Source organism: Sander vitreus, chromosome 12 (assembly GCF_031162955.1).
Source record: "Sander vitreus isolate 19-12246 chromosome 12, sanVit1, whole genome shotgun sequence".
NCBI lineage: Eukaryota > Metazoa > Chordata > Actinopteri > Perciformes > Percidae > Sander > Sander vitreus.
In genome coordinates this window covers 6,522,788-6,540,297 of record NC_135866.1, presented here as the reverse complement: position 1 = coordinate 6,540,297, position 17,510 = coordinate 6,522,788, and the positions used below count along the sequence as shown (strand labels likewise).

At 39.2% G+C, this 17,510-nt stretch overlaps 3 protein-coding genes across 5 annotated transcripts in view; 1 reads left to right on the top strand and 2 right to left on the bottom strand.

Annotated features, from left to right (window-relative positions):
- hfm1 (helicase for meiosis 1) overlaps positions 1 to 16,925 on the bottom strand; it is a 37,439-nt gene extending 20,514 nt beyond the window's left edge. The window contains exon 1 of the mRNA XM_078263438.1: positions 16,835 to 16,925. The gene's annotated coding sequence lies outside the window, so the exon portion shown is untranslated. The remainder of the gene's footprint in view (positions 1 to 16,834) is intronic.
- Positions 1,205 to 16,105, top strand: znf644a (zinc finger protein 644a). 2 transcript variants are annotated; one of them, XM_078263411.1, is made up of 6 exons: positions 1,205 to 1,435; positions 6,839 to 9,335; positions 10,034 to 10,627; positions 11,635 to 11,760; positions 13,922 to 14,024; positions 15,590 to 16,105. In XM_078263411.1, the coding sequence occupies exons 2-6, from the start codon at positions 6,842 to 6,844 to the stop codon at positions 15,783 to 15,785; spliced, it is 3,513 nt and encodes a 1,170-aa protein (XP_078119537.1). In that variant the 5' UTR covers positions 1,205 to 1,435; positions 6,839 to 6,841; the 3' UTR covers positions 15,786 to 16,105. The 2 variants fall into 2 exon arrangements, with proteins under 2 accessions (XP_078119537.1, XP_078119536.1); XM_078263410.1 differs by having other exon boundaries at positions 1,205 to 1,496.
- Positions 16,017 to 17,510, bottom strand: part of LOC144526172 (uncharacterized) — a 22,566-nt gene continuing 21,072 nt past the window's right edge. For both annotated transcript variants that reach the window (XM_078263425.1, XM_078263426.1), the window contains exon 11: positions 16,017 to 17,015. In XM_078263425.1, the coding sequence (XP_078119551.1) occupies positions 16,995 to 17,015 (21 nt within the window). In that variant the 3' untranslated portion in view covers positions 16,017 to 16,994. The remainder of the gene's footprint in view (positions 17,016 to 17,510) is intronic.

Genomic DNA, 17,510 nt, shown 5'->3' with positions numbered 1-17,510 from the left:
GCATGCTCGTCACTAAAAAAATATTACTCCGCAGTGTCCCCATGTCAACAATCCAGAGTTGAATCAAAAACTGTTTTTGAAACATTTTTATTCATGATTAATAAATCACGAACCACCGCACACAGAAGCTCTCTGACATATTTATATAAAGTGATTAATCGGTAAATGAGTTAGTGTTATTATACAGGAAATGTTTAGATCACATTAGCTGTGCTGGTGAGTCGGTGACAAAGCGCTATTATGTAAAAATAGCCTACATGTGAAGTTTGCGGACATAGCTAACATCTAACTTTATCCACGAAAAAAAACAGTCTATGGTTGTAATATCTTAGTTACAACCATAGACTGTTAATATGAACAGGCTATGGTTACAACAGAATTAAGCTGACAAAGTAGCTTTGTGTTTATATGTGCGGTATATATTCAGTTTGGTAAATCCTACGAGCTACAAAGCTAACGTTAGCTCAAGTTGGCCTAGCTAGCTGCTGAGGTTGACTCAGCAGGGACTAGAAATCCTCTCTGTTCTTTATTTATTTATTTTGTCCCACAACATGAATACAGTTTTGATATATTATATATATAATCCAGACTGTAAATCGCAAAATTATACTAGAGTGTGGTTTAACTTTTTTTGCTTTAATATTGCTAAAGTATGTAACAACCAATGTATTAGCACATTTCGACCAACAGTATGTTACTGCAGCTAGATCATATAATGCATCCTTAAACTAGACAGAAAAAAAATATATTGGCTTTAGCTAAATGTTCTTACCAAAATTTGAGTAGGCCAATTATAACAGATGCTTCAAGTAAAGTTCATTTAAAAAAATAAAATCTGTTCACACCACACACACATAATGTTTTCTGTTTAAAACACACGAGGCTGAATGGGCTAATCACCGTCTACGAAAGCAACAAAGACCCGAAGACAACCATGGGGGGTTACATCTCTGCTGTGTTGGCATAACGTTACAATGCTTGTCTGTGACAAGTTTTATAGCACAACTCAACGTGGTCTTTTAATTGAACAAACCAAATAATAACTGAAGTTCCAATTTATTTTATCAATTAAAACGGCGATTAACCGCCATCAACCTAAAAAAAAAAAAAAATCTGCTACTCAAAGGAGATGGTCATTAACTCGTTTTTTTATGCCTCCTATCTGGAGTGAACCATTACAAATCTTTCGGGGGGGGGACATGGCGCCGACTCGTGGCATTACGTGACGAAATTATACGAGACAATGAGTTGCGTAACTTTTTAATTATAGCTGTTTTGTCAAACAGTAAAAAAAATAAACTTAATAATTGGAGCATGTCTTTGTTCTGTTAATGTAGAGACAATTGTATGTACGGTTACCCGCACAAAAGAAATGATCTGTCCCACACCAGACCACCACGGAAAATGGCGACTGTGAAATAGATGGAAGACGAAAGTAAGAAATTATTCAATGCAGCGTTTAAATTGTGCCCTGTCTCCATCCGCACCGCTCGGAGGTAACGTTTGTTTGTTTTTAATCATTGTATTGATGTCCGTATAGTGAGTAGCGAGGGGCGATTGTCATTAGCTATAGTTTAGCTTGAGGAATAGGTTTTGGTATGGATCAGCCTTAATGGAATGGTCTGCAGCTCCAGCAAGCAGCATCCAACAACACAGCGTGATATAAACGAAATGCAATGACACCCTTACGGGACATAGTGTAAATAATCAAATTTGCTCTTTACGTAGGTACATATGTAAACATAGCATAACTACTGTGGGTTGGCATATAACTGAACTAACGTTACTGTGTTGAAAGTTTTAGCTCTGTACAAAATCCACAACCGCTCATCAAAAAACATTACGGGGTCCATCTCTTTGCAGTTTTGGTGCTGCTGTAGATGTTAGAAACACCTCTCTCTGCCACAGGAGTATTCACTTGGTATGACACTTTTATTGCCCTTCAAATCCAAGACCTCTCACTCCTGCGACCTTGTAGCGTTATAAATGGCCACAATTAATTATCAGAGCAAAGTGTCAAGTCGGCTATGTATTTAGCTATATTTATTTTGTAGTCAATCAATGCTGATTGAGCCAAGAAGTTAACTCTTGTGATATTGTAAGTAACTAAGCAGTTTACTTTTACCTCAAACAAGCACATCAACCAAGAACTACCAATTGCAAACTGTAGCTCGTAAAACATAGGTAACATTCAAGACAGTATTGGTCTTGTAAAAGGCCTGAATGTCACTGTTACACTTCAGACCTTTGCTAAAGCATGCCTAAAGTTGTAGCCTAATTATAACTCTACCAGATGGTTAAACATCGTAACCATTACTGATTTAGATTTGCATCTAGTGCTACAACTGATGATTTCTTTCATTGATTAATGTGTCGATTATTCGCTTTATCACTTGGATGATACTACGATGTCAGAGAACAGTGAAAAATACCCCTTACGTTTCCTTAAACCCAAGGTGATGTCTTCAAATTACTTGTTTTGGCCGACTAACAGTCCAAAATTAAAGCAACACTATGTAACTTTTAGCTGCAGCTGTAGTTCCAATGAGACAACCTGTAGGGGGACCGAAGCGGAAAAAGTTACATAGTGTTGCTTTAAGTCTAAATAAAAAAAAAAATGAAGCCTCACTAGCAGCTTTTAAAGCTATTTTAAGTGCAAACCTGCATCTCGCGAGGTTTGTAAATGGCTAACACAATTACTTAAAAAGGCCAACATGATTACTTAGATATGCAGTATAATGAATATATAACACAATCCAAAAATGTATGACAGATCCATCTACTGTTGTGTTGGTGCTACAACAATCAAGGGGATAAATGCTGAGCTGAACTATATAAATCAATTTGTGCGCAGTAGGCATCTATGGCGGGGCCAGTGGAACATCTACCACAGAATCGTAAATACACTTTTACCGGAGATGTGGCTAAAACATTTAAGAGTTTGTCCCGAGTACCCTCAGTACAAACTTGGTAATCAAATACATGCAAGTACACATTCCTGGTAAATTACTTTGCATTTCTGTTGTTTACCTCACAATCGTTACAAAAAATACAAAATAGTTCCCGCCATGACAACTTTTCAGAGTTGTAAAATCCTGTCACAGCCCTCTGATTGTTTTTTGTCTAAATGCCTGCTATCACCATACATTTATACAAATACACAAAACCTCACAACAAAATATAATAACATTAGGGATAAAATTAGGGATGTCCTGATCAGCTTTTTTGGCCCCTGATCAGATTTTGCGGTCTGAAGTAAAACTGCTAAGTATCACTGGTGCCACTGCCAAATACAGGCGTGTATGTTGTGTACATGGATATATAAAAAAAATAGCTCCAATGTAGCAAACTACAACAGAGCTCAATAGTGTGGTTCCAGGATTTAAAATCCCATCCTTCATTTTCTCCATAAGGATTTTTGATTAGCTGTCATAATGTCTAAACCATCCGAGGTAGACTGACCACGAGCTCCAAGAATGTGAAACAAAAGTTTCTGCTCCTGTAGAAGCTAGAAGTCCATATGAAATCAACCTTGTTTTAAGAAAACATGTTTTATTCACGATCTTATGGAGAAATACTACACTGCCCACAATCCTAAGCGTAATAGTAGCGTCTCTGATGTCTCTGGTGGAACTCCCTGTTATCATAGAAATGTTAACGCACCTGCGAACGGCTAGAGCCAGCTTTTACCATGGAAGTCTATGATCGTTTCTGTACACGGTCTTGTAACTTTGCCTTTTTTGCCGTTTTTGAAATATTATTTAGCCCAGAATCACGTTTCATGGTCACGATTCATCTCGTAGCCGGTTGGCTTGGTTCCAGGCTTAACACTCTTTATTTAAGCCTTTAATGAAATGTCAATAGAGATATTAAACAAGGAAAAGCTTCTGAAACCAGAGCCGTATAAAAAGTGGGCGGTCACTGTTGAGCTCTATTGCCATGTTGATGTAGTTTATAGCTTGCTTAATTTCTTATTGGGGCTAAAGGTTAGCTTCAGTGTAGTGAAGCTTAATTTACTGTAGAACAACTGGTAACGTTAGCTTAGCTCACTAAACTTTCCAATAACCTGTTTAACACTGCTAATAAGAAATATAACAATGTGATTAACATAATGTTTGTATATTAACGAACAAACTACTACTAGTGTCTGACGGCAATTTACTGCCAAGCGGTCCGGTGAAGGAGATCAGTAGCAGTGGGAACATGGGTGAGGGGGAAACCGCCGAACTGTGCACGCTGTTTGTTTAACGTTACTAGAAAGTTCATGTGTTTTTTGGGGTGACACGATTAATATCCGGCAGAAAGTCTGAAAGAAAACTAAAACTGCGCCGCCAAAATTTTGCATATCAAGCCGACGAAAGAAGTAAACCAAAAAAGACGAGGTAAAGTGTATACACCTAACCGAAGAGTTATTATAACCAAAGATACTAAACCATCTGTTATTTTTGTGAACAATTTTTATTTAATATTAACACAATACACAAAACATACAATTTGCAACATGAACATGTACCCACCCCCCTTCGTCATCACCACCCACCCAGACAAAGATCAAGAAAAGAGGACAGTAACTACAATTTTCAAGACCATACAAAAAATATAAACTAAATAATAAAATAAACAACTAAATAAAAGTAAGGAAATTTGTGTTTGGTAGATTATTTCTCTGTGGTAACAATGCTTTTTGGCAATACATCTTATACCGTTTGGAAAGCCTGTTTAGTTCCCTTTCAAATGGTGCCCCATTTGTAAGGAACATGCATTTGTGGGATGAGCAGCAGCGCTGAGTATGTGGGTTGCGCCCATGAAAAATTTGCCAAATCTTCTCTGCCAATGCCAAACAGCTTATTCTGCCATTGATTCGTTTGGTGGATTGGATGATTGAAGTTTGAAGAAACAAGACATATTGGCAATTGAACAATTTATTAATTTCATAAACAGGAGCCTCAGTAGCGTGTGGAAGAACCATACACAGCCACAACAGCCTGGCACCTCCTCCTCATGCTGGTCACCAGCCTGGTCACACACTGCTGTGGGATGGCATCCCATTCTTCAACCAGCATTTGTTGCAAGTCAGCCAACGTGGTTGTGTTGGTCACTCTGGCACGAACAGCACGCCCAAGCTGATCCCACAAGTGTTCAATGGGGTTGACGTCAGGACTGCTGGTTGAAGAATGCGATGCCATCCCACAGCAGTGTGTGACCAGGCTGGTGACCAGCATGAGGAGGAGGTGCCAGGCTGTTGTGGCTGTGTATGGTTCTTCCACACGCTGCTGAGGCTCCTGTTTGTGAAATGAATAAATTGTTAAATTGCCAATATGTCTTGTTTCTTCAAACTTCAATCATCCAATCCACCGAACACCAAACGAGTCAATGGCAGAATAAGCTGTTTGGCATTGGCAGAGAAGATTTGGCAAATTTTTCATGGGCGCAACCCACATACTCAGCGCTGCTGCTCATCCCACAAATGCATGTTCCTTACAAATGGGGCACCATTTGAAAGGGAACTAAACAGGCTTTCCAACGGTATAAGATTTATTGCCAAAAAGCATTGTTACCACAGAGAAATAATCTACCAAACACAAATTTCCTTACTTTTTGTGCTAAGTTTAGTAACAAAATAGACAAATTATAAACCAGGTAAACATAGGTATAAATGACAACACCATAAGCTCATCATACACGTCTCTCCCCAGCACAAAGCTTCCTATGAGCTAGGGCTGGGCGATATAAAGAAAATCAAATATCACGATATTTTTGACCAAATACCTTGATATCGGTATTGAAACAATATTGTAGGGTTGACAATTGGTGCTTTTACAAATTTACACAATGCGATTCATGATAAATAATCATCAGTGATGTGGATATAATGATTTAGTGGGTAAAGGCAAATAATAAAACAGCTAGAACAGTACAGAAAATGACATCACTTGTAATGTGTACTACTGTAATGTAGCCTTATGTCATATTATAATTTTATGATATCCAAAATCTAAGACGAATAGACGATATCTAGTCTCATATCACGATATCGATATAATATTGATATATTGCCCAGGCCTACTATGAGCCCTCCAGAAAGCTCAAGTATCCCCAGTGTAACAGTTCCTTTTTCCAACCAATCCCTCCGAAAACGGGTAAACCGTCTCTGTTATAACCTCACTGCAGGTAAAAAGTCATGGCTTAGATGTGCATTACCGTGTCCACATCACCATGTTGTCTGTAGTCGCTACACTCATTATGAACTTTCTCATTAGTGTCAGTCAGGAGTGGCTGAGACAAGTGCGACGCCTAGTTGTAAAATTCGGTATACCGGTTCGGTCCGGTGTTAGGCTTGATATCAAACCAGTTTGAAAATGTTTACAGTGGCCGAAGCCTACTAGAACATAGAGCTGCACACCGTTTTTCTATAAACAAAGTAACTAAAAAATGTCTTCAGCGTAATACATTCAACTTAGTGCAAAAAATGAATCACAAATCCACTGAGTTCTGTATGAGATTGCAAGTGGATGTTGGACTGTTTTTGCTTTCTAGTTTAAAATACTTCCACACTGCTGACATTTTAGACATGTTAATGAGTAATGCCAAGTTACTTGCGAGTTTATGTTGTTCTGAAAATTGTGCTAAGTTGATGTAAATGATCGGAGTAAGGTGATCGAGGTGACTGCCGATACTCAATCAGCTAAAAAATGCCCATACCGGCTCCAATCCAATACTTGCGATCTTGATGGGGACATCCCTAGTTTCAATTGAACCTTTGGGATGCTACAGTGATAACTGTGGATTTTGTAGTCAAACATGAATATCTAAGAAGGCTTTACTTTTATTTTTTCAGGTCATGGCAGCTGAAATGTCATGTCTGACAGGTGTTGATGAAGACAACAAAGATGCAGATCCTGAGATCAATGCTCTCACACTCCTGCAAGAGCCAGTGAGAATGGCACAAGAATCGGCCTCTTGCACCGATTCTTTTGGCAAGCCTTCTCTGAAACAAAACAGTGTCCTAGATGTTCTGTCAAACACAGATATGTTGTCTCCAGTTGGCCTGGGAAATGGACCTTCTTCGCATCAGGCTACACAAGCGCATGAACTCAACAGCATCTCCACAGAGAAAGAGGAGGCAAAGAGCATCACCCCACTAAAAACTGTGCAGGAAATTGATACTGCAGGGATTTGGGGTTTTGATGTAGACTCACCTGAGAACTCAGTGGATAATTTTAGTGGTGCCAGTGACCTTCATTGGGACCCTCACAAAGAGTTTATGCAGTTTCTTTGGGAGAACCATGGTGATTCCCCTGGTGAGGAGCCTAAAGATGAAGTCCTTCCTGCCAATAGCCAAAGGAGAAGGAAACGGAAAATGGACATGGTTGTCATGGTGGATCCCTCAGAGGACCTTTACCCTGATCTGAGCCGCAAGTCATCTGAGGATTTGTCTGATGCTGAAGACCAAGAAGACTCTATTCCTGTCAGAAAAGTCAGAAAGTCAAGGAAGTTCTCCCAGTCACAGTCATCACCAACAGGGAAAGTTTCTAAGTATCCCAATGGAACTGTAAAGGCCATCAAGGAAATTCTTTACAATGCACCTGCAAGAAATTCACATGAGAATAGTATAGGTCATGGGCTTTCACCATTGAAGGGGAGGCTCGCCATGAATTCCCATTCAGAGGACAAGCCATCATGTTACCCTTGCTCAAAATGCAAGCTTATTTTCAAGAAAGAGCATCATTTGCTTCGTCATATGAAGTCTCATGTTGACTCTCCGGATATTTCGCCAAAGCCTTTTATATGCCGAGAATGTGGACAGTCCTTCAGACAAAGTGGTTCACTTATTGAGCATATGTCGACTCACACGGAGAAAACCGCAAGACTCCACACGGAGAAAAAAGCAAGACTCACTGAAGAGCTCAAATGCGTGAATGACCAGAAGAAAGAGGATAAAAAGAAGCTTTTCTGTCCTCAGTGCCCTTTTGGTACAAACTGCCCAAACACATTTGTTCAACATGCGAAAACACACGAGAAGGACAAGAGAAAGTTTAGATGTGACAAATGTAGCTTTAGGAGTCTGAGTGAGAGTGATCTTAGGAGACATAACATTATGCAGCACACAGTAATTACTGTTACAAAGCAGATCCAGAATGATGATTCTGAAATATTTTCCTGTAACATTTGTTCTTATAGAGCTTTCAGTGAAAATGTTTTTAAGAATCACCTTCTGCGGCGCCATCAACAAACCTTTGAGGAATACGAAGCTGCGCAGCATCTTGAGAAAAATGCACAACCACTTAAGGAGCAGCACATGCCTACTAGTAAAACTCCTGTAGAAGATGCAGAGTTTATGTCTAAAATCTCTATAAAAAATCAGATCTCTTCTAAAAGAGCTTGTTCGCCTAGTGAGTCCAATGACATTGCAGACCTATTCAAAAATAGCAAGATTAAGAGAGGTCTCAAGTCTCAACTAACAGAATCAAAGCTCGACAAATCCATCAATGTCCTTCTGTCCCGACAAAGACATGGAAAGAAAACTGCAGAACAGAGGAAGGAAAGCAATAATCGCAGCACATTTGTTCAGGATTCCATAGGTGACAAAGATGGCTCTGATCAGTTGCCAGGAACATTGAGTGTCAAGGTTGAAGATTCAGCTATATCCCCAAATGGCCATAGGGTGTCATCCAGTCCAGCAGAAGGAGATCAGTCAACAGTCAGAAAGTCACCGTCTAAAAGGAAGATGTCCACCCCATACCGCAACACCTCTGACCAAGACTCATGCTTCATCTTACCAAAACCTCTGCCAAGTCCCAAGAAAATAAACCAAGAAGAAGAAGAAGAAGTGTCAGACAATGACGAAAAAGACATTTTCCAGTTTAACGATACAGATGGCAACACTGATCTTTTTGACAATGGTATTAAGAAAGAAAATCAAAACATCATTTATACCTATAGCAGAAGAATGTCCATGAGGGGTGCTCTGCAGGCGTCTAAAAGGCTGTTTGAGAAAATTAAGACTGAAGATGAAGACCCGACAGAACCTGAAATCAAAGAAGAATGCATAGAAACGGAAGTCTTTCAAGAAACCTTTGACTCCCACCAAATGCCATTGAGGGAAGACTTTACTGAGGATTTGTCAGATTTGGAATTGGACCGCAAGAACTGTCCATACTGTCCTGCAGTCTTTGAGTCGGGTGTTGGATTGTCCAATCATGTCAGAGGTCATCTTCATAGGGTCGGACTGGCCTACAATGCACGCCATGTAGTGTCTCCTGAGCAGGTGGCTTCTCAAGACAGGAGGCCACGAATTCGAAGGAAAATTTCAGCGATCCGGAGATTGAAAAAAGGTACTTGCATACTTATTACATTTTCTTCTATAAAAGGGAAAGTGTATTTTATTACAACTTTGCTTATATTTTTGTGACTCTGGCCATTAGTGCTATCCATTATTATTGAGAGTTAAACTTAACAAGTAATTGCTAATATTTTGGGATGTGGCATCTCCAAAAATAGGTCCACTGGGGCAACAAACAAACAAGGGGTCAAACAATCAAACAGGTCTTAAACAAACCCTAGAGTAGTCAGATTTATTTATATGACAAGAGCTATCACTAAAATGATTGCTGTCCGTCTTGTTACAGATTGACTTCTTAAATCCACTGTTACTTAATGTACCCAGCATAGGTGTGCACACTTTGTTTTTTCTATGAATTAAAGATTATTAGAGACATTATTGGTGTGCTCACTTTCAGTTTTACCTTCAAATAAAATGTTACCTATTCTGGAAAACTCAGCTTGTTACCAACGTGTATTATTGTATGTTGCCCCATTGGACCTGTTTTTATCTAGGCACGTCCAAGATCTTAGCAATTATTTTGGTAAGTTCAATGTTCTCACGACCGATGAGAACCAATGGGCAGGCCAACGAAAATACAACCCAAGTTTTAAACTGGGTTTAAACCGTAGTTTTCCGTTATATGTGCATTGAGGTTTACATTTATCATATCATACTTGTAATGTTTGTTTCGGATTTTGTTTTTTTCAGCATTACAGTTGGAGTCAGAATCTGAAACTGTAAAGAGCATTCACTCCTGTCCATTATGTGGGGACTCATTTGATAACAGGACTGGGCAGTCCAACCACATACGAGGCCACCTCAAAAAGCTTGGTAAAAGCTTTGCAACAAAGAACAAATCCCCATTATTTTTACTCCGGGAGTTGATGCGTGACAAGAAGGAGTTCCAGCGTGCACTTCAAATTCTGGGAAAGAGACGGAACCATTTCCAATACGGTGCTTCATCAAAGCTTCCCACTGTTGATCATTTCATGCAGCCGCCAATTGGAATCCAAAAATGTAATTCTATTCCAAGCGCTTGCACTGATGCCAGACCACTAATGCCCACGTTTTCTTTAGTGGAAATGGAATCTGAAAAAAGGCAACTAGAGACTAAGTTGGATGTTAAAAATTCCCTCTCTGGCACGACTGCCTTGATAGGAATTCTGAAGAAGAGGAAGTGTCAGGAAGACAGCAGAATAAAGGGGTCCTCTCAGATGTCAAAAAGCATGCTAGCAGTTTCTTCAAACAGTGAGCACTGTTCAGGATCAAGAGTTGCATCTTCACTGCCAAAATCAATATGCGGTAAGTAACTTCGTCAAAGTAGTAACCAGTGGGTAAGACTGGGAGTGGAATTTTCCTGAAGTGTTTCGATTAATTTTGTAGAAGTTCTGTAATTCTCTTTATACTATTTTTTTATTTATTTATTTTTTTTGCAGAAAAAATAATGTTAAATATCTGTTATATGATAATAGCAATATACTACACAAAAATAAATTCAAAGGTGGAGTCTGCGATTTGGTGCGGTGCATTTTATTTAGAGTGAGCACCGTGCTGGACTCTGTTTAAGAAAAAGCCTTTTAAATGCTACATTGCTTGTCAGCAATAAAAAGTCATAATTCAGTTTTAATGAAAACCCAACTCCTGGCAGTTGCTCCTGGTGTTCTTCACCACTGTTTTTGAAGAAAGAAGTATCGGGAGTAAGAGGCGAACCAGCTTTAAATGTGAAGTTCTGTGTAGTCCAAATTTATGCCCCATGTGAAGACTAGATAACTATTATATACTTGGAAAAGTAACTGATAAATATTTAAAGAAAGTCTAAAGTGTTACATTTGAGAATGGAATTTGGTGTAAGTGGTAGCAAAACTCACATTGAGACCTTACCATCTACAGCAGCTGTTTTGAAGCAGATATCTGAGTACTGAACATCAGATTTCTATTTGTTGTTGAAGGGAGGTGTCATCAGCATAAAGGCATAGCCAAGACATTGCCAAAGCACTTTCTGATTATGTGGCCAAAACGGACGAGCTTGTTGCATATAATAATGCAGAAGAATATCATTATTTTTGACTTGTCTCATAACTTTCATAGCAGAAGACTGAGTTTGTAAAATAGAACAAAGACAGAACATGTTTCAGTGCATTTCTTAATCTTACACCGTTGGATTTTTATAAATGATAAACTTGCCAAAAAAAGGGAAGGAAGGACCTGTTGTTATTAAGTCCTATAAATCAACACCACTAACAAATGAGCACGATCATATTTATGTTTTTAACTTATGTTTGTCTTGGTATTTTTTTGTCTTTTTACAGAGAAAGGTGAATTCAACAGGAAGGTGTGCGTCCATTGCAATGCAACTTTCCACAGCGGAGTTAGCTTGTCTAATCACCTCCGGGCATATGCGAAACGAAAAAGGACAGCTGTACTTGATGGAACCAGTAAGTGTCATCAACCACAGTTTGAGTTAAAGAGAGAAAGAAAACATTAACCGCAAGAACACCGTAGCAGTCTGGGGTATAAATGATCCACACGCAGTGTTTTGATTAATTAATTGGTTTCAGCAAGTTAGATGACATTTATTTCTAAAACAGTATGTGCCAGCGTGTGCACGTGTGGGTGTTACCATTAGGGCTGGGCACCGAACATCGATACTTTTATGGCACCGACCAAAAATACTCATCTAAGCGTAAGCGCATGCTTATCTGTCCTATCTGCATATTGACAGAGAGCAGAGCTCCGACACACATACACACGGGCGCAGAGGTGTGGACGGAGTAAACGTGAGCAAACTACGTCGGCTCTGCGGTTTTGTTGAAGTCACAGTGAGTCACGGCTCATATAAAGTGGTTTCAAATGTGGTAACAGTTTTTCAAAACTACACGCAGACAGCATTTGCTGCGATATGATATTAATGGAGAGGCGAAAGCGGTCGCGGTGTTGTTGACTGACAGGCTGAGGTTGTAAGGAAAGGCAACTTTATTTCTACAGCACCTTTCAGCAACAAGGCCATTCAATTACATTCCTTTGCACTGAAGTTAGATCTCCATTAGTTCAATGTTGACAACAGAGCAGTCAGCAAGTTTATTGTTAAAGGTTTGTGTCATTTTGCAGTTTGCACTAAAAAGTATTTGTTTACATTCCATTGCATTTTAGTTAGTTCAATATTAGCCTGTACACAATGTCATTTGTTTATTTATATATAATATGTCCATGTTGTGGCAAAAAGGTTTCTCTTTTGTTAATTTTTAAAGTTCAGATTGATACCAATCCTGAGTATCTGACTGGCGCACCCCTATCCAAAAGCACAACCAGTTGTATTAATGTTACTCTGAGTGAGCAGTTACCAGATTTTTTAAAATTTTGATAACTATTTTGATTCACAATTAAAGTTTTGTGTTTAAAGTATTTTTTGTTGAAATGGATTTTAAAACATATGGTATCGAAAAAAAGTAGCATTAAGGAACCGGCATCGAAACTGAGGTATCGAAACTGAGGTATCGAAATTGGCACCGGATCGGAAGATTTTGAATGATGCCCAGCCCTAGTTACCATTGCTCAGCAAATTAAACACTTTGGCCTTGTTGTGCAGAAGTAAAAGTTCCCGTCCATCTCCGCAGCGACCCGAGGTTCAACTCGTGATAGTGGTGTCCCTGGTTTGGTTGTGCGTCCCAATGAACATAATTGACAGTATTTGGGAGGTGGGAAAACCAGGATAGGTTCTCATCCTTGTTGCTGCACCAGCGACTCGTACGATTTGATACTTCTTCGAATCAAAAAGTATCCAAGTACTTAAAAACTATGACTATAGACTTTTCAGAATTGTCCCTGTACCCAAATCCTTCAAATTCAGACAGGGAAATTTGTCAAGACTGGCCAAAAATTCTCCGTGTGAAACACAAACCTGCCTTTAGACACAGACACAAACATTTTTATATTTACTGTTTCTCATCAAATAACATCATGTGTATCCTTGAGGCCTAACAGACCCATTGAATATACAAACGTATTTCTATTATTGACAAATGAAATCCATTCACCTCCACTGTATAGGTATGGCAGCAAAAGTCTCAGACTGATACCTCAAAGCATAGATAAAGCCAAAAGTGTCTGTGGGGCCAGATACCACAAGAGGTTGTGACGTCCAAATCCTAGTTATAATTAGTGTAGTACCGGTGGTTATTTGTGTCCTCCCCAAGGTCCAGAAGGGCGTCAGCAAGTGAGATATTGCAAAGATTTGAATTGTGGAGCTTGGTGGGTGCATCCGTAGGAGGGAGGACCTCTTTGTGGCAGAAAGCCCTTCAGGGCCTACTTTTCCTGCAGGCACAGATCATCATACTTATATCTTGGTCCTTGAGACACAGAGCCAGACCATTCACCTCACTGGCACAAGGCCAAAACATAAGCATGATTAAAGCCAGGGCTAATCCAAACTGACTGATTTACTGAACTGAATAGAAAATTGTTGGAACATCACATAACATCCAAACCTTCTAGTGGTTATCGTAGACTTTGTGTCCATTTGAAATGTTAAATTAGCAAGGCTGTGCTGTAATCTCAAAGGTAGAGCTGTGAATTAATAAAGTTCATTCTGTCCTTCAGCATTTGACTGTAAAGCAAGGAGGCAACGCTCAAGGCCTGGCTCAAAGAAGAAGACACTGCCCTTACCACAAACTCCAGAGGAAATGTACCGACTCACCTGCAGGTAATGCTTGTATTTTGTTTTTAATATACTTAAAAGGTATAGTAAGTGGTTATTACAATACACTTTTTGTCAAATGCAGTGAATATCTCCTCACAGTCACCTAGCTCTCTGTTTTCTGTGTGCGTAAAAAAAGAAAAGAATCCGGTGTTAATACACTGAGCCACAAAACACTGTTCCAGCCAATCAGCAACAGTTGATGGTAGGGGGGGGAGGCAGCATTTGAATGTGCTGGCCAGTAGTTCTCTGTCTGTGAATCTTGGGGGCGGAGCTTCTAAATGAGGGGGTTGTATTTGTTTGGCAATTGAGTTCAAATATCAATCTTTGTGCAGAATGATTTACTGCACCGTTAATATACAATTTTTAAATGCAGTCCAACAGACTTCAACAGTTGCCCTGGGCAACCAGATTTGGACCACTGTCAAATTTTTGTTGTGGTCTATTTGCTTCTCTCGCCAACCATTTTCATTTATATATAAAACAAAAACTGCCTAGATGACTGAGAGACCTATTGTCATAGATGTACTCCAGAAATGGTCAAACTGAGTGTGGAATTATATGTCACAAACAAGCATTATGATGATCTTGCATTGCAAAAATAACGGCTGAACCAATAATGGGACAACTTAATCCAAACAATTCCAGCAAAACAGCAGAGGCCATGTAAATAAATTGGTGGCACAGACCGTTATAGCAAGTGGACAGTGAACACCAAGGTTTGCAATATGGACACGGCACGTGACTTGTGACAGTAGTAGCAGTTGTCTTAATAATACGGTTTGTTTAAAAGAACTGTTAAAGGGGACACATCATGTCCATTTTGAGGTTCTCACCTTGTATTTTGGGGTTTTACTAGACCATGTTTACATGCTTTGATGTTCAAAAATACACATTTTTCTACCTGCCTAAATATACCTGCATTCACCCTCAGTCTAAAACGCTCAATTTTAGCACCTGTCTCTTTCAGCCCCCCCTCCCAAAACAAGTCTACGGTGTCTGGCTTGCAAGAAAAATATAGCACACCTTTGCAAAGGTAGATCTCAAGCCGCGGATTGAGATACTCAAATGGAGGCCGGTATATATTCTAATGAGCCTGCATGTGACATAGGAAGGGGAGCCAAATCTGAATAACTTATTGAATCCCATGTTTTCCATGTCATCTAATCAGCCCACAAAAAACTGACTGGGTTGCCTTATTTCAGTTTGGCACTCTGGATACCCAAATAAATGCCTTGACCAACTGCCACTTTGCTTGTTTGCAAGCCACGATGTCTCTCTCTCTTTCTCATGGGTGGGCCAAATTCTCTGGGGGGCAAAGCAGAGAAAGGGGAGGTAACCTTGCTCCTTATGACAACATAAAGGGAAGATTCCAGATCGGACCGTCTGAGCTTTCATTTCCTCAAAGGCAGAGCAGGATACCCAGGGCTCGGTTTACACCTACCACCATTTCTAGCCACTGGGGGACCATAGGCAGGCTGGGGGAACTCATATTAATGTTAAAAAACCTCATAAAGTGACATTTTATGAGTATATAGTATATTATCATCAATCTCTTCATCTCTTCACAGGTTCTGCGACCTCGTCTTCCAGGGTCCATTGTCTGTCCAGGAGGACTGGATTAAACATTTACAGAGACACATTATGAACACTAGTGTCCCTCACACTGGGCTAAGCATGGTGGAGGTCGCCTCGCTGCCCACGGACCCCCCGACCCTCAAGACTGACCAAGACCGCTCTCTGACAGCCGCACATGCTGCCTCATAAAGCCAGTGGGGACCTTTTTAGATTTCACTAGACTATATGTGTATGTACATTGGATGTTCTTTCACTTTTTTGTTTTTGTTTTTGTCAATGAAATACTGGCCAAAAGTACAAAATTGCTCAATGATGGAGATATTGTACATGTTTGGACATTTGGATAGATGGAAAAAATTAATTATTTTGGATATTGTTACCCTTGTTCTGTTTTTACATGGTCCATTTTTTTGGAAGTACAATTCCAAATGGACGGACTGTTTTCTTGTTTTATGCAGTAATGTAGTGTGGAATCCATTTCTTATAATGAAGACAACTTTTACCTCAGATTTCTCATGGTTTGAGTCCGTTTTTGTCAAAATTTGGGAGCACCTCTCTTCTGTATCAATATTCACATTTAAAAGATACGTAGAATCATTTTTCTTTTGTATTGCAACATGTTCAGATTCAAGCCCTCGGTCTCCGTTTTCCGGCCACAGTTGAGCGAGATGAATATTTGAACTGAAAATGACAGCACCTGAAAGCTCACAGTTCCAGGAATCACAAGCGGAAAAATGAGCTACTACAGAAGAACAAAAACAAAAGTGTCTGCAAACTTGTTATGCATAGAAAGTGTTTTATAGTATTTCAGTAACTGCATTGTTTCTAATACAAATACAAAATTAAAACTGAAGGTGGTTAAGAAAAAAAAAAAAAAAAGACCTAACAGGCACAGCCAGTGCTGACAACGCCCTTCATACATGTCACCTATATTTAATGTTTAAATATACTGTTTTGAGATAATTTAATTTTAAATGTACTATATCACACAGATACAATGCTTAAAACATGTGTGTTGTTCTAAATAAAATAAAAAAAACAAGAAACAAGTTGACTTTTTCAATCCTTTTGTTTTCACAAATTATAAAAACATTGAAGGCGTACATTTACAAAAATTACAAACGTTATCTTCTTAAGGTAACCGGATGGTGATTATCTGGGAGTACTGCAGCTAACGTTAATATGGACAAACCATTTGTGAACTAAGATAAAAGAACATCAATATTGTTTGAACAAACCTTGATTCAAGATGCCTCCATTTCTTCAGACAAATCCTTGAATGTCAAACGTGTACTCTGTATTAGTGGTGCCACAGCATGTATGTGTGGGTGTGATTGGGGTTTAAGTCCACTGTTCATCTGACACAAACAGCCTTTTGGAGACTTTCAATGATTTCCATCATTCAAACGGGCTGCCACCCTGAAAGAAAAGGAACAGCTAGGTAATCCGATAGCTGCATCTGTAGAGCTCAACGTAGTCCGATTTCAGTCCAATGTAATAGTAATTACTAGTAGCCTTCTAGGGTACTATATGCTATTCTACTAATTATATATATATATATATATATATATATAGTGTACTCAGGCTGAAAATGAATGCATTACTTAAGGTAATCACACAAGATGTTTTATTTCAATACTTTTGTAGTCAATTTGGAAAGATTTGATTTAATGTCCCCTCTATTCAACAGTGGTGGAATGTAACTAAGTACATGTACTCCAGTTCTGTACTTAAGTACAAATGTGAGGCACTTGTACTTTACTTGAGTCTTTTTCTTTTCATGCCACTTTCTGCTTCTACTTCGCTACATCTCAGAGAGAAATTTTGTACTTTTCACTCCACTACATTCATGTGACGGGTTTTAGTTACTTTACAAATTAAGACTACAAGTCCGGCTGAACTGATTAGACCATT

What these genes read in the sequence shown, in the direction of transcription:
- znf644a (XM_078263411.1), top strand. Translation starts at nt 6,842, where the DNA reads ATGGCAGCTGAAATGTCATGTCTGACAGGTGTTGATGAAGACAACAAA. An exon ending in ACTGCCAAAATCAATATGCG is followed by an intron (nt 10,628 to 11,634) that starts GTAAGTAACTTC and finishes GTCTTTTTACAG; the next exon opens with AGAAAGGTGAATTCAACAGG. An exon ending in AGCTGTACTTGATGGAACCA is followed by an intron (nt 11,761 to 13,921) that starts GTAAGTGTCATC and finishes TCTGTCCTTCAG; the next exon opens with CATTTGACTGTAAAGCAAGG.